Source organism: Macrobrachium nipponense, chromosome 45 (genome assembly GCF_015104395.2).
Source record: "Macrobrachium nipponense isolate FS-2020 chromosome 45, ASM1510439v2, whole genome shotgun sequence".
NCBI classification, from domain to species: Eukaryota; Metazoa; Arthropoda; class Malacostraca; order Decapoda; family Palaemonidae; genus Macrobrachium; species Macrobrachium nipponense.
In genome coordinates, this window is record NC_061105.1 from 7,323,808 (window position 1) to 7,340,292 (window position 16,485).

The following is a 16,485-nucleotide window of genomic DNA, read 5'->3' on the forward strand; positions in this document are numbered from 1 at the left end:
CCTACCTCCATAGCTCTTCCATCTAAATGTTGTTAGCATTCATTCCATGAAATTATAGTATTTAGAATATAAGGTTATTCATTGTTCGAGGTAATAAAAAGAGGGGGTAGGGAGTTGAAGTTGGTTGTATACGTCAAAATAACACCATCCAGAAGATAACAGAAGTAAAAGGATCGAAAGGAAAAACTCGGGGGATAACTCAAATGTTTACAATAAGAAGTAATAACTAGTAGAGAAGTTGAACACCACAAGATGAAAGGAAGCAGATAGTACTCGAAGTCAAAGACAACAAAGAGAAAGAGGAGCCGTTACAAATACATTTTCACAAGATGGCTTTCCACAGTTCCACTACTACTACTACTCACTCATCGCCCCGACATCGTAAATAAAGCATGTCGTAATTTATTTGCTCCTTTGCAGGCGTAATAATGCCCCAAACATCGTAATCTTAAAGTGATATTGTTAAATAAACGACAGACACTAGTGAAAACATGGCGGCGAGTGAAACGAGCAACGAGAACGCCCTCCAGGGTCAGGTTAGGAGGGCGCTCTTCACCCCCCAGGAGATAGACCAGATCGCTAGGTACCTCGTCGGTAACCAGACCAGAGTGAGGGAGAATGTCATCATTCCGAGGAGTTTCGTCCCCACCGTTATCAAGTCTAAAGAAGAGAAGACCGTCGAGGCCATATTTGAAAGCTGCCCGTTCAAGGCAGTTCTCTCATTGGTTGCCGGTAAGCTACTAGCCTATACTACCTATAGGCTATACTACTAGCTAATGGTTTTGGGTACGGTTGAGTAGCCATGCCAATTTCTGTTTTGTATATGGCACTAATTATAGGCATGGATTGTACGTAAGTTTTTCATTTAATTTTTTTTAGTTCATTACATACACAGATAACGTTAAATGCGTAATTGTTTTATATGCTAAAAACTGCCAAAAAAAACAGGGTAATCATACGAGTGGACTATCTGCGGCCACCTTAACCGTGTTCAGACCCATCTTCAGAAAAAGTACTTTAACACATCCTGACACCAGAGATATTCACCAGTCACGAGTCATAGGTCGTGGGAGCAACACCTCGAGACATGAGATTCGTGACGGGTGCCCATCTCCCGTATCAGGATGTGTTAAAGTACTGAAGGTGGGTCCGAACAGGGTTAAGGTGGCCGCAGCTTGTCCACTTGGCTGTTTATCCTATAGCCTATATAATGGTTTTGGGTACGGTGGGGTACCCTTGTTAATTTTTGTCTTGTATCTACTATACATTATAAATTATTGACATGAATTGTATGTAAATTTTTCATTTAATTTTTTTTATAGTTCTGCACACTGATAACGTTAATTGCGTAATAGTTTTTTTTATGCTAAAAACTACCAAAAAACATAGTAGGTAGTAAGATATACTCTAATCTAACCCTACCTAGAGCATTGTATCGTAACCTAGTTGGGATGGGAAGGTGGGTACAAAGCTTCACCTGGTCTTCAATGATTTCCGATATTTTTTGTATTTTCTGAAATAGTTTATAGACTAGCCTTTGTACTGCAGCCAGCCTCATCCCACCTCCCGCCCTTTTTTTTTTCTTTTTTTTTTTTTTTTTTTTAAATCTCCTCTCTCTCTCAGCAGACATGAAATATATTTCCAAATATTTCCTCATTGGAAACAGTTTTGTAAAGCCTACTTTGAGAGTTTCATTGTAAAAAAATAATTTTTTTCCCCATGCAGGTTTTGTCCTTGGTGGAGGCATTGGTCTGTTCACCTCTGGCATCACACCTCCAAATCCTGAGCTGCCACCTCAGACAGCAAGAGAGGTGAGTCGCATAAAATAAAATCTCGTCACAATTCATCAGAAAGCTTTGAATATATTTGCTTATTCTTAAGTCAAAATTTTTTGTATTGGCAATGCCGAATGACTAGTGTATTTTTATGGTTTTTGTCACATGACCATATTTATTTTTCAGGTGTTGAGGGAAATGAAAGTATCAACTCTGTCGTATGCCAAAAACTTTGCTGCAATCGGTTTCATGTTTTCTGGTGTTGAATGCGGCATTGAAACAGTATGTATTGCCAAGATTTTTCTAGTTTCAAAATTGCATGTATAGTTAAGTATACTGTTGCCTAGCAAAGTACTTGGCAACACATGTTATACCTTATTTATGAGTATGTTGGTATTTTTAAGCATATAAAGAATATTCACTAGAAATTTTACTAACTTGACAAATATTTCCTTCTCCTTAGTATCGAGGGACTACCGACTGGAAGAACGGTACTTACGCTGGAGGAATAACTGGTGGTGTTTTGGGTTTAAGAGGTAATGTCATTGTGAGTGTGTAAATTTCCTAACCTTTTTCAAATGTATTTTTCCACATATGAATATGTTATGAGGAAGCTTGCTTAGCATTTTTGACTTGTTCCTGAACTTTGAAGTCTGTTGTTGACTTTCTTGGGCCTCACTGTTAACTCATTATTGCTCACACCAGATCAGTCCAGATCACTGTTTTGCACCATCTCAGTCCTGTCACTTTCTGGATCTTTGGTGTACAGTGATACTTGACATTTATGAAGTTACTTTTATTTAGTCCTCCTGTAAACTAGATAGTGTTCTTCCTTCCATTGTACTGTCCATTGCAGTTTTATTTTCATATGCAGTAGGCCTATTGCAATCATTAAGATTTTATGAAATTTAATTTCAGTGGTGCATTTCTGTCTTATAATTACAATACGTATCTTCTCTTGGAACTTTTCCCTACTGTATCATACACTCTTATACTGCTCTGTAGTATTATATTCTAATAATTACCTTTTGCTCTGGTGCTTCACATCTCAACATCGTGTGTACCTGAAGCATTGCTTATTAAGTTCTTTTACAGTGTTATGTCTTTTCATTACGTTTACTCATTTGGTCCAAGTAAGCCCATGACAAAAATCTTACAGTAAATCGATTAAAAAGTTATCTCTGGTATTAGTTAACTGAAAGTGAAAAAGATGTCCTATTTATGAAAATTTAATATTGTATGAGAACTCTCATGGCTGGTTCTTTCTTTACAGTATGCTTTTATTTGAACTTTATGTATTGGCAGTGTAATAGAATGTTGCTTCACGGAGGTTTTACAAAAAGATACAGTAGTCAAGTAGACTAGCTCTGACTCTATGTACTGGCCATCGTCTTTTTGTAAAATGCTCAATATTTTAACTGTCCAGGGCTATATTACAAGCAAAGTGCCATAATTTGGATAATGGAGCATTGACTATTGTCAGCAGTTGAGTAACAATATTGTCCATCTTTACTAGGGAACAAGAAGGTTCTTTGCAGCATCCCTTCAGCCACTAGCTGCAATCCCTTTCATTCCTTTTACTGTTCCATTCATGTTCTCTTTCTTCTGTCTTACTTTTCACCCTCTCCTAACAATTGTTTTATAGTGTAGTTGCAAAGTTTTCTTCCTGTTATATCTTTTAAATCCTTTTACTCTCAATTTCCCTTTCAGCGCTGAATAATTACATACGTCCCAGCACTTGGCCTAAATTTTATGCTCTGTTCCATTCCAGTAACACAGTATTTTTTTTTTTTTTTTTTCAGCGGGACTCAAGGCTGGTGTACTTGGGGCAGCTGGATTTGCAGTGTTCTCTTTTGCAATTGATTATTACTTTAGACATTAATTGCTCTGTTTCTTTCTATGTAAGTTGTCAGATACCTGTACTGTTTAAATTGTAAATAGCAATTTTTTCAGTGTATTTAGTATATTTTAGTTTTTAACTTTATGTTAAAAAGAAATGTAATGTTGCTTAATAAAATTATTGTTATTGATATCACAACTCTTGTCATTTTACACCACATAGGACACTTCACCGTTGTAAGAAATGATTAATTGTAAGACAGTATATATTCATTTGCAGTTGAGGATTTTTGTGTGCGCCTTCCATACACCAAAGTCCTTTCCCGTTATTAGAGTATAAAGAAAATCATTAGTTGCCCAATTCAGTACCTCCACTCGATCACTTTAAGTACATCTTTTGGGAGATGACAGCTCATGAAGCAATTAATAATTGCTTTGCACATAAATGTTGTGTGCTCATATTGATACAACACTGACAAAGCTAAAAGCTTAAAATATTCATAATACATAGTATATGTAGCAAATGAAAATTAGATATTTGGTTATCTTTCCCAAGTGCTCTATGTTTACAAATTCAAGCGAGTGCTGTGACTGAATGCGTAGGCATGAGTGGAAAAAAATAAAAAGACAGAAAATATTAAATTATAATCAGGCTTTTCAATTCTGTATTGTAAATTCACTGAAGTGTTAATTTATTTTTATATTTCTCTACTGTGGTATATTCTTAGTAGCCAAAGACACAACTGAACCCCTTAGGGGAGTAGTGCCATCAGTGGACCTCATGCAGTGCACTGTAGGCATTACTTAAGGTTCTTTGCAGCATACCTTCGGCCCCTAGATGCAACTACTTCCATTCCCTTTACTGTACCTTCTTTCATATTCTTTTACTTCCAACTTACTTTCCACCCTCTCCTAATAGTTCTAAATTGTATATTCAACTCAACTCGACACAACTAAAGGTACTTGTCAGACTTCCATGACCTGTACAGAGTTAGCCAATCTTAGGCCCTGTCCACACTGCTGGGCACTGCCCGACGGGCAAACGCTGTCCCCGTAACACGTTTAACTGTACTGACTGACAGAGTATGGAGCCAGGACGATGAGATTGTCTGGTAACACTGCTTCAGAAGCGAGAGAAAATATAAACAGCTGGAAATGCCCGACGTGCATGTCCGCTAGTGTGGACAGGCCTTTACATATGTCCACACAGATGTGTTTGGTGTTTTAAATACAGAGACTTAATAACCAAATGAATCTCATCAACTAGACACTAACAATACTGAAAAGTATATGTATATGCATATATCTGACTTTCAACTGAGTTTTGAAATATACAGCAAAGTCATAACAAAAGCTACCATGTAACTTACAGTCCCCCGACAACATGCCATAATCAAGCAATTTTTCTTCAACCCCAGGGACTATGTGGGGCGATTCAGGTGGGTTTACAATAAAAGGCTCTGGTTTTTATACCTAGATTTTGCAAAGACTTTGGGTTTCACTTCACCCTCTTATGGAAATCTGTCCAATTTATGAGTGTTGTAGTAGCGCCGCATCTTTAGCAAATGATCATAAGTGGCACCTAAAGCATTATGTGTAAAAATGTTAAGTTGTTCCGATACGTAATACAAACCATCGATCCTTTAACAATAGGAAGTAGCTAGCGGCAGCTGGAACGGTCGTAAGCTTCGAACAAGGGGAGAACGGTAGTTAACTGCTTGTCCGACAGTCGCGCGCCGCGCGACTGGGAGGTAAACAAACCACTTTTGCTTTCGGCCGCGGGTGTGAAGGACGTGTTCGTCATCGCTCTGCCCGCTTCATCGTCGTATGCTTTGTTTATATTGTGTTTTCTACTAATGGTTTGTTTGACTTGAAAATGAAACTGTAAGTACACTGTTTTCATTTTCATTACTTAATTATGAACCAACATGGAGTTATCGCCGTAGATGCGGCGATTTCCTCTCTTTTCATGAATTGAACCCTTGAATTATGCCTCGGTGCCGAGGGCGGGCGCGCTCGCACCGAGTCATGTATTGTGGGCGAAAGTGTGTAATTGAAAAATGTAAGTACTCTTTTCATTATATGTTTGCCCTGTGCGTTCGTTACCGAGAGTGTGTTTGCGCTCGGCACGAGCCTTTTAATTTTGTATAATAGAATGCAATGAAAGTGGATTCGCAATTGCAATATTCTTTTCATTTTCATTTATTTATTTGCATGAATTTAATTTGGATCAATTTTCGTTCTTACCCGGGAATTGATCCTTACGTTTTTTTTTTTTTTTTTTATGTGAAAGTGAAATCGCAAGTGCAGTATTCTGTTTTCATTTTCATATATATTTTATGATAGCATCATATTATTGGATCAAGTTTCCGTTCTTACCCGGGAATTGATCTTTTCCCCTTTAAGTTCTATGAAGTGAATCGCAAGGGCAGTATTCTGTTTCATTTTTCATATTACTTTTCACTGCTGTGCGGGGGTAGGGGAAGCGAAGGTCTGCCAGGAAGTCGTCGGAAAGCTCTCCCTCGACTCCCTTGGTATCCGATTCTTCGTCTTCCTTCCTGCCCCCCCCCGCTCAGCTTTTTCGTTGTATTTTGTATTTGGGGTCTTTCCTTGCGTTCGGGGTGGGGATGGCTTCCCCCGTGCGTGAGGGAACCCCTCTTACTAATCTATCTATGTTACCGCAGGTGCTACATCCGTGGGAGACGACCTTGGACAGGTATGGACCACCGCGGAGGCAGGGCGTGCCTAGCATCCACGGGCTGCTGCAGCGTCTAGCGAGGTCTGGGGCGGTCTCCACTACTACCACGGCCGCTTATGCTGCTCCCCCCAAAACCCCCCCCCCCTCCTGGTCTACACTCCCCATGCTGTGTCGATGACGACCGTCTGCCGCTACTAGGGCCGCAGCCGTACCGAGGTGGGGTTGCCGCCGCCGCCTGTTTTCTTCGTGTTGCCTGCCCCAGACTTCCGCTGTTCCAGCAGCTCGCCCCGGGACCGGGCGCCAGGACCCAGGTTCCGCTGGCTGCCGATGATTCTACGAGGCGATCGCTGGGCCTGCCGTACCTGCCGCTGATGTGATTCCCGCTGTTGGCTTGGCTGTCCCTTCTGGGTCTACCGCTGCCGCTGTTCCTGCGCTCCTGAGCTGGTTGCTGTTCCTGTCGCTCCTGGTTCCTGTGCCTGTCCATGCTGGTCCTGCCCACGGTGTGTCTTCCCCAGTCCCAGGTCCTTCCGGACAGGTGCAGTCGGGCCGTGTTGCTTCGGCAATAGCCCCGGCTCCGGCCTGGATTGGAGGACCTGACGACTGTCCTGCGTGAGCTGACGAGGAAGAGGAGAAGAGGAAGCTGTCATCTTCGTCTTCACCGTCTGCTGCTGCCTCTTCCCCTTCGACTTCTAAGGCCCATAAGCCGAAGAAGAAGAAGGCTGCCTTCCCCCTAAGAAGTCCTCCTTCGGGAACTTCTAAGGGCCCGTCCCACCTCGGTGGGACGGGGGGTCCTTCTGCTGGTCCTCCTGCTCCTTCTTGGAGCGGGGCCCGTCTCCCCTTCCGCAAGGGAAGAGATAGACGGGGACCAGAGGAGTATCGGTTAGCTCTGGTACTTCCTCGCCTGGTGCTAGCGGCGATGCCGCTACGCCAGGTTCCGGCTCGGTCTCTCGTTCGCGAGAGATCCCGAGTGTACGTTCTCCCTCGGGAGACCGTGCAGCCAAGTTTCGGCGCCAGAGTTCGCTCGGCGCCAAGACGCGGCACGGAGCAGAAGGCTGGTGAGAGACGCTCAGGTGACTCTTGCCAGGCCAGCGGCCGCTCTTGCAGCGACCAGCTGGTAACCCGGGTTTCCCCCCTAAGAAGGCTCCTTCGGGACCTTCTAAGGGCCCGTCTCGCTCCGGCGATTCGGGGAGCTCTTCTGCTGGTCCTCCTGCTCCCTCGGGAACAGGGCCCGTCTTTTCTTCTACCAAGGAGAAGAAGACGGGGACCAGAGGAGTACCAGCTTCGGCTGGCACTTCCTCGCCTGGTTCTAGCGGTTCTGCCGCTAAACCAGGATCCGCCTCGGCTTCTCGTTAGCGAGAAGTACCGAGTGGACGTCTCCCGCGGGAGACCGTCCAGCCAACTTCTTGACGCCCGAGCTCGCTCGCCGTCAAGACCGAAGCGCGGAGCAGAAGACTGGCGAGAGTCGTGCAGACGACGCTCGTCAGGCCAGTGGACGCTCTCGCAGCGACCAGCTGGCTGCTCGGGTTGACGTGACGGTCGCTGACCAGCCACGAGTTGAGGCGAGGAAGGGGTCCCCGCGGCCGTCGGTACCAGCCACGGCTGGTACCAGCGGCTCGACGCGCCGAGAGGACGCTCGCCGGTCTCACCGCGACAGCGAACCTAGCAGGTCACCTGACGCCGCTCCCATCGGGACCGGGCGAAGATGGTAACCAGCACAACAGCTCGCCTGACGCTAGAGATCAGCGTCGACGTTCTCAGCCGAGCCTTCTCGCCCCAGGCGAGCGGCAAGGCTAGGCCTGCTGCTCGATCGCCACCGCGGGTTGACGATCAGCAGCAGACCTCCAAGCACGCTGGTCCTGCCAGCGAGCTAGGGGGGGGCGTCAGGTCTGCCTCTCCTGTACCTTCAACCTCCTCGGGCTACACCGGGAGGAGCGAGGTACCTATGAGTGATCGCGAGAGGTGCGCCGCTCGCGATCCCGCTATGACGCCGTATGGACCAGGCACGGTTCTAGGACCGACCAGGACATACGTGCAAGTAGCTGGAGGCGACCGTCAGGGGTCTGCCGCTTTTCCTCCTTCGGAAGGAGGAGTATCTCGGGATCTGTTCTTGTTGGAAGGACTGGACGGTCCTACTCCGCAAGACGCGGTTACTCCCGAGATACAGAGGAGATTACAGAAGTCATTTAAGCTGATTCGTCAGCATAATGACCTTGCGGAAGGATTGCCGCTCCCACCAGCAGAGCCCACGTCTCTGCTCGAGTCGTTTTGGGGCCCGAGAGGGAACCCAAACCGACGGTGGTTCTGCCGCGATCGGAGCTTGCCGATTCTGTCTCGAACAGAGTCTCTCGTCTCCGGACAAGAAGGCTCTCTCAGTTCTGGCCGGTCGATCAAGCTACTTCCACCTCCTCTACTGCGACAGCGGCGTTTCTACGTGTCTTCGGACACCGTATTTAAATACTCCTTCGGTCCTCCTGAGAGGTTTCGACCTCGACGAGGACTGGAATGAGTCGGAGGGACGGTATCGGCTCTCCCCCGTCAGGTGTCGATCAGCCCCACCCAGACGACGTTCACAGTGGCGGCAGACCCTTACCTACAGTGAGAGTTCGTAACCCTCCGCGGGGGAAAACGTTTTCTCCTGACGATACGTTTTCCCAGACTCTGAGAGACCATCGCCGCAAGGCGATGGCTGCTCCTATTCTTCTCCAACTGCTAGTTCCACTGGGAAGGCGAGCGAGTATCCAATTCCTCCACCATTCCCTCTCTCCTTACGGCTACGAGGGAAAGGGGAGGGATCCTACAGAGATTTCTCTGTAGGATCCCACGTTCGGGACTGCGCTACCGGGGGGACCTTCGGGTCCTACCTGACGTAAGCCCCGTCGTTGAGGAGGGATCCTGCCCCATTCTCGATTTCTACGGGAATCGAGAGGACCACCAGCCGATATCGTTTGACGAATTCGGTGGGGGTTTCGCAGACTGCTTAGAATTCTAAGGAATTTCTAGCGCATTCAGAGTGTTCGAGTTTTTTACGATCTCCAAACACTTAGGCGAAACCACGGTCTAAAGTGAGCGAGACGAGAATCCCCGATGTTACATGATAATCGGGAACCTCGCCTATGCTCGAATTCCTGGAATTTCTAGCATTGGGAGAAGAAGACTGCTGATGAAAGAAACTATCTTACAGTAGGCGACCAACCTGGAATAGAGAAGATCGGACGGGAATATCCAGTTTGGCTTGAACTATCGTCTTAGTATTCTGTTCACCATTGAAGCTTTCCTTCGAGGAAGACTTCTCCTTCACTCTTTGATAGAGATCGAAGGTGGTCAATCTCCAATCCTTATTTTGTTTTCTTGAAGGAAAGAATTTAGGATGGAGATCGTTGTTCAGAATCCTACAAATATACTACGTATATTAACCTCGCGACATGATTCTACTAAGCAGTTGAATTGTCCGAGGGGTAGGCGCATATCCTAGTTTATCTACGGATTGCGACTTAGAAGAGAAGTATTCTAATTGAACTGCAACTCGGGGTTGCCTGCAACCTCCCAGGAGTTTTCAGTTTCAATTTTATATACTTATGGTTTTGTCACGACAACACCATTTCAACTTTTATATTTACCGAAATTCGTTTCGCCTAAATATAATTGCTCGAGCATATCTTTTATGCTCGGTAGTTCTAGCCGAACGCATTCCTTCATGGAATAATGGATTACATGGCAACTCAGGATGGACGAGTCGGCGAGAGTGCTCAGGCTCAACTACTGCGTATTGAACTGCCTGACAGCAGCTCAGTATCAGCTGGGCCTCCGAGATGCACGGTCAGTTATGTCTCTCTCTCCCCTGGTTTGATTGACTACCGAACCGTATCTCTGCCCAACAATCATGGACTTAGGTCTCTGATTAATGGGGATTCTCGCAATAATGAAGGACCATTACTGCTGTGACGCTAGAGTCCATCGCCTTCGACATTGCGAGAATTTTCAATAGAGATATCTCTTGGACTCTTTCATCTTTCTGTTTACCGCACGGTAACAGAAGTCTGTACAAGTCTCCCGCTGCATCGCACTGCGATAATGCGAATGATTTTGCAGACATCTGAGTTTGTCTTCAAAATATCTCGTATTCGTAGGTGTACAATTGTTCATTGTTCAACCCGATTACGAGATCTGTCAGAAGACATCGCCTACTCTCCGACCTGACAGCTCTACTTCCAAATGTTCAGCCCATGAGAAGCAGTTCTTCAGGCGGTTTTCCCCTGTGTTTTCATTACTGAAGAACGCCCCGCTTTCATTGCAACTACGACTTCTCACCGGACAGCAATGAAATAGCGGTTAGCGTTTTCAGTCATTTGTAAGCACAGGTTATGAATCTTGAGAATCCTTCTCTCGATTCGTCTGTGAAGACGTAGGTTGCATTCAATATCTACCTTCGTCTTCAACGGTACATAGTGTTGTTTCTCCTTAGCTGAGATTCAACAACCATGAGATGTTTTGCCTTCAGGGACCTCGGTCTCTAGAAGGCAATTGACTTTCGCCTGTTGGGCACATGCCTTAAGAGAATCATCACCTCGCTGTCCGGCATTGGTGACAAACAAATACATTATTTGTTTGGTCTCTCGGCATAACCCTTATAAGGCGAAGGTCACGTGACTTACTCGGATGCTTTGACAACTTGCCTCCTACCGAAACGCAGTCAGTCGGCAGCTGTCAGAGCGCACGAGTCAGTTACGAACTACGCTGTTGACTTAGTTCGGTTGTTACACAGCAATCATTACTTCGTTTTAATAGCTTGTCACAGTACCCATACCATTGACACCCACCATGGAGTGTCGGTGTCCTATCCACTACCGAGAACTTCGCTGCATGGGGATAGGAGGATGCGAGAGACTTCGTGGCAAACGGACAGACCAGTATGGGTACTGGACATCACCGAAGTAGAGAAGAGGAATAGGTCATGCGACTATTTCCTTCTTTTCCTCTGAGGAACTGCATGACTTCTCCTGCGAAGTCAAGCATCCAGGGGATGGGGATCTGTGACGCTCGATTTCGTACCGAACTTCGTAGCGAAGACTCAGAACCCTTCGGTCCCTGACGATTGGTTCGAGTCGTTCACAATCCCCTCCCTAATGGACTTCACCGCCTTCGATGCGAAGGAGATGCTGCCTTGTCCGCAAGAACTTCTCCGTGGCGCAGGTACTGAAGGCAGGGGTCTGGTCCAACCAGACCACATGCCCTTCCTTCTACCTTCGGGATATTGCCCACAGGTCCTTGGATCTTTTTCCTTGGGACCCGTGGTGGCTGCTCAACACGTTGTGTAGCGAACCCAGACCCTCGCAGGCTGAACAGCATCGAGTCCTGGTGTGACCGTAAGAATGGATGAGTGAATGAGAGTGTGACTGGCTCCTCTCCCATCTTTTTCTTCCCCTCTACCTGTGGTTAGAGGGACACGGTCGTCACCCTGCTGGATTAGGACAAGATGCAGGTGAGGCTACTCAACAGAGCCCCATCCTATCCCTTTCACTAGGGATAGGAGCGTATATCCACCACTTCCTCCAACAGGGGGAACAGGAAGTGGATGCCAGCTTGAGACAACCCATACTTTTTGTTGCCTCTTGCAAACAGGAACAAGTTCTTGCTTGCTGGTACGAAGAGATACGCTTTCCTCTCTCTTAGTACTCGGCCCAGAGGTCTGACCATTGATCCTGCGGTGCACACCCCGATCAATCGGACAGAGGCTTGGATCCCTCCCTCGCTCTTACGACCAGGGAGGCATTCCAGGGATGGACGAACACCAGTCTGTTCATCAAAAGACTCAGATTCCTCCCACCAAGAAGTGAGTCTTCCTATTGTTAAAGGACCGATGGTTTGTATTACGTATCGGAACAAATGACAATTTGTCGAAAATTGCATTTTTTCCTAACTAAAAACCTGAGGGTCCTTTACATATAGTCCCTCCTCATGCCACCCCTCACTCTGCGTATTTTGCATGGGCCAAAAGCAAAAGTGATTTGTTTACCTCCCAGTCGCGCGGCGCGCGACTGTCGGACAAGCAGTTAACTACCGTTCTCCCCTTGTTCGAAGCTTACGACCGTTCCAGCTGCCGCTAGCTACTTCCTATTGTTAAAGGACCTCAGGTTTGTATAGTTAGGAAAAATGCAATTTTCGACAAATTGTCATTTTTTAACAATTGTTACATTTAATATTTGAGCCCAACAACTATCCCAATCACTTAACTGTAGTCCACTTGTGTTCTCTTTCACTGGGCTATAGAAGGCCATTAGGCTAAGCATCCTTACGGCCTTACCAACAAAATATAGGTGTTTATGTGAAAGTCTAGCTATAAGATGAACAGGAACAAACTCTGATACACTACCAATCTGTATGCAACACTAAGCACTTGAATGAAGGAGAATAAGCCTGTCCCCGAGGTTTACCCACCCAGAACCCCGCTTTCCCTAAGTGTCCCCTGCTTAGTAGAATAAAATCACAGAGCATGAGCAAATCACCCTATCCAAGAGGTCTACCCGACCCAGAACCCCGCATTCCCTAAGGGTTCCGGGCCTAATCACAGTCGAGCGACAAAGAGAGCAGTAATTATTCGGGTAGATCTACCTTATTTTCCAATAAAACGAAATTTACTAATACTTTAGGATTGGCAGCATGTCTACAATGCCCAACACCCCCTAACCTACCTGATGATTCACATCGCTGGCCAAGGTAATTTTTTATTTTGGCCTATGCGCCTTGATTTATAGGCTAAGCTAGTGGATATTAAGGCCCATTTGCCTACCTATATACACATCCATCTTATTATCATAAGCCACAGAAATCCAAATGACCCTAGGCTTAACTTCTACAGTTACATTAAGATTAAAAACATTTGTTTTTAAATTCTAATACATCTAAACTATTGTGCATGAACAAGCTCTTGACCAGCTCTTACCCTGCAGTCTTATTAACTTTAATAATAAAATATCAATCTACTTACACTAATATACAACTGATTGGACATCCTTGACTCGACAACTAAAAAGTAAACAAAAAGGAGTAACGGATGTAAAGAAATAAATCGATTAATAATAAAATAACTTCGATTTCAACAAAATCATACATTACAGTCATCACACCACTGTCTTCTTCTTCTTCCCAGCTTTTTCCCATTTTTATATGGGGTCGCCGTTTCGGATGAGCCGTTTCCATCTATTTCTATCTTGCACTTCTGCCTCATCAATTCCCTTCTCATGTAAATCTCCTCTCACACAGTCCTTCCATCTCTTTCTTGGTCTCCCTCTCTTTCTTCTTCCTTGCACCTCCACTCCCATAGTATGTCTCCCAGCGTGGTCCTCATCTCTCCTCAACAGGTGTCCATACCATCTCAGCCTCCCCTCCTGCACTTTCTTTGATACTTCCACCACCTTAGTTGACCCCCTTATGTAGTCATTTCTGATCCTATCCACTCTTGTTACCCCAGACATCCACCTAAGCATTCTCATTTCTGCCACATCCATCTTCTTCTGCTCTGCTTTTCTCATGCTTGCTGTTTCCGTACCATACAGCATTGCTGTTCTTACCACCGTCTTGTGAAATTTTCCTTTTAACCTAAGCGGCACTCTTTTGTCACAAAGAACTCCCGAGGCCGCTCTCCAGTTGTTCCAGCCTGCCTGTACCCGATGTTTTACTTCTTCTTCCATACTTCCTCCAGCGTTAACAAAAGATCCCAAATACTTAAACTTATCAACTCTCCTTATTTGCTCTCCACCAAGCTGAATACTTTCTCTATCATCCCCCTCAGTGGTGGTACACATATATTCTGTCTTGGATCTACTTATTCTCTTCCTCTGTCCTCCCAGTACTTGTCTCCATCTTTCCAATTTCACTTCCAGATCTTCCCTGCTCTCTGCACACAGAACAATATCATCCGCATACAATATGTTCCATGGTACTGTCTCCCTTACTTCCTCTATTAAACATCCATCACTATGTTAAAGATAAATGGGCTCAGAGCCGACCCCTGGTGTAATCCTACTCTCACCTCAAAACCTTCTGTCTCCCCAACACTGCTCCTCACTCTGGTAAATACATTCCGGTACATCTCTTGTATCAATCGCACATACTTCTCTGGCACCATCTTCTCCCTCAGGCTCCTCCATACCTCTTGTCTCGGGACTCTGTCATAAGCCTTTTCAAGGTCAATGAATACCATATTGTAGGTCCCTTTGTCTTTCCCCGAATTTCTCCATTATTTGCCTCAGACAAAATATACCATCTGTTGTTCCCCTTCCCTTCATAAATCCCATCTGCTCTTTACCTATTTGTACTTCTTCTCTCAGTCTAGCATCTATCATCCTTTCCAGTATCTTCAAAGTGTGGGACATCAATTTAATGCCCCTATAATTACCACACTCTTGGACATCGACTTTCCCTTTAAAAATTGGGATCAATATACTCCCACGCCACTCATTTGGTATCTTTTCCTGTTCAAGGATCTTTATCATAAGATCGTACAGTATATCCACTCCTTCATCTCCTAATGCTTTCCATGCCTCCACCGGGATCATGTCTGGTCCGGTTGCCTTCCCATTCTTCATCTTCTTCAGTGCATTTAGTACCTCTTGCCTAGAAAACCTCATTACCATGCCAATGTTCACTTGACCCATCCTCTATTATTAGTCTATTATTTTCTTCATTTAACAACTGTTCGAAATATTCTTTCCATCTCTTACAATGTCTTCCTCCTTTCTAAGCACTACACCCTCTTGATTCTTTATTTGTTTGATGTGTGTTATATCTTTGGTGCTCTTATTTCTAGCCTTTGATAGCTTCATCATCTTCTTTAATCCTTCCTTTGTCCCCAGCTCATTATACACATCATCATACGACTTTGCTTTAGCTTGGGCTACCACCTTTTTCACCACCTTGTTTTTCTCTCTGTACCTATTTCTGTCTTCCACTGACTGTGACTCTTCCCATCTTTTCTTTGCCTCCTTCTTATCTTTTACTACTTTCTCAATGTCTTCATCCCACCACCAACTATCCTTTTCTTCCCATATGATACCAGATGTCTCTCCTAGCAGCTCCTTTCCATGCCTTCTTATTACTGCTGCATTTCGTGCCCACCATTCTTGAACATCTTCAATCCCTATATCAATATCCTCCAAAACCCTCCTCTTAAACTCTCTCTTCTTATCCCCTTCCTTCTGTAATTCGTACCATTTAATTTTCCTTATCCCTTTAGCTTTGGTTTTTCTTTCCCTTTTCAACTTCAAGTCCATACATAGCACCTGTGTTGGGGGGCTACATGGTCGCCTGGAATAACTTTGCAGTTCTTGACCTCCACCAGATTTATCCTTTTATACAAGAAATAGTCTATCTGGGAGAATCTTCCCCCACTCCTATATGTTATTAGGTGTTCCCTTTTCTTCTCAAAAATGTGTTTACTATTGCCATGTCGAATGACACAGCAAAGTCCACTACACTCTCTCCTTCTGGGTTTCTCTCCCCAATTCCATGGCCCCCATGCACCCGCCCAATCGCCTCATTTTCACTTCCGACATGGCCATTCAAATCTGCCCCAACTATCACCCTCTCATGCTCTTCCAGTTCTTGCATTATTCCATCCATGTCTCTCCAGAAATTTCCCTTCTCTTCTTCTGTGCAACCAACTTGTGGTGCATATGCGCTTATAATATTCAGAATCTCTCCTCCATAACATATCTTCAATCTGATGATACGGTCATTCTTTCTATGCACTTCTATTACCGAGTTCTTTAGTTCACTAGACAGTACTATGCCAACTCCATTTCTACCTTGTTTATTTGCTCCACTATAATATAGCTTATATCCATCTCCCAACTCTTTAGCTTTATTTCCTTTCCACCGCGTTTCTTCACACAAACACAACATCTACTTTCTTTTTCTCTCATCAAGTCAGCCAATTCTCTACCTCTCCCAGTCATGGACCCAACATTTAGCTGACATACTCCTGAACCCAATGTGAGCTCGCTTCTTTAGCTGCACCCGCTCCTGATGCAGTAGCCCTCGCCTTACCACAGAGTTAGGGCGATGTCTCTGTGCGTCGTTTACGGAGTACGCCCTAGCATTACCTCTTTCCATAATAATTATTGCTTTAGCACTAACTGGCAACTGGTTCACATCAAATTTATAAGTGAATATAAC

General features: G+C 45.0%; 1 protein-coding gene across 1 annotated transcript; it reads left to right on the forward strand.

Annotated features, from left to right (window-relative positions):
- The first annotated feature begins 347 nt into the window (after nt 1-347).
- LOC135214353 (mitochondrial import inner membrane translocase subunit Tim22-like) lies at nt 348-3,807 on the forward strand. The gene is made up of 5 exons (XM_064248574.1): nt 348-732; nt 1,726-1,811; nt 1,962-2,057; nt 2,239-2,311; nt 3,578-3,807. Exons 1-5 carry the CDS (start codon nt 492-494, stop codon nt 3,655-3,657), a joined length of 576 nt encoding a protein of 191 aa, XP_064104644.1. The 5' UTR covers nt 348-491; the 3' UTR covers nt 3,658-3,807.
- The last annotated feature ends 12,678 nt before the right edge of the window (nt 3,808-16,485 follow it).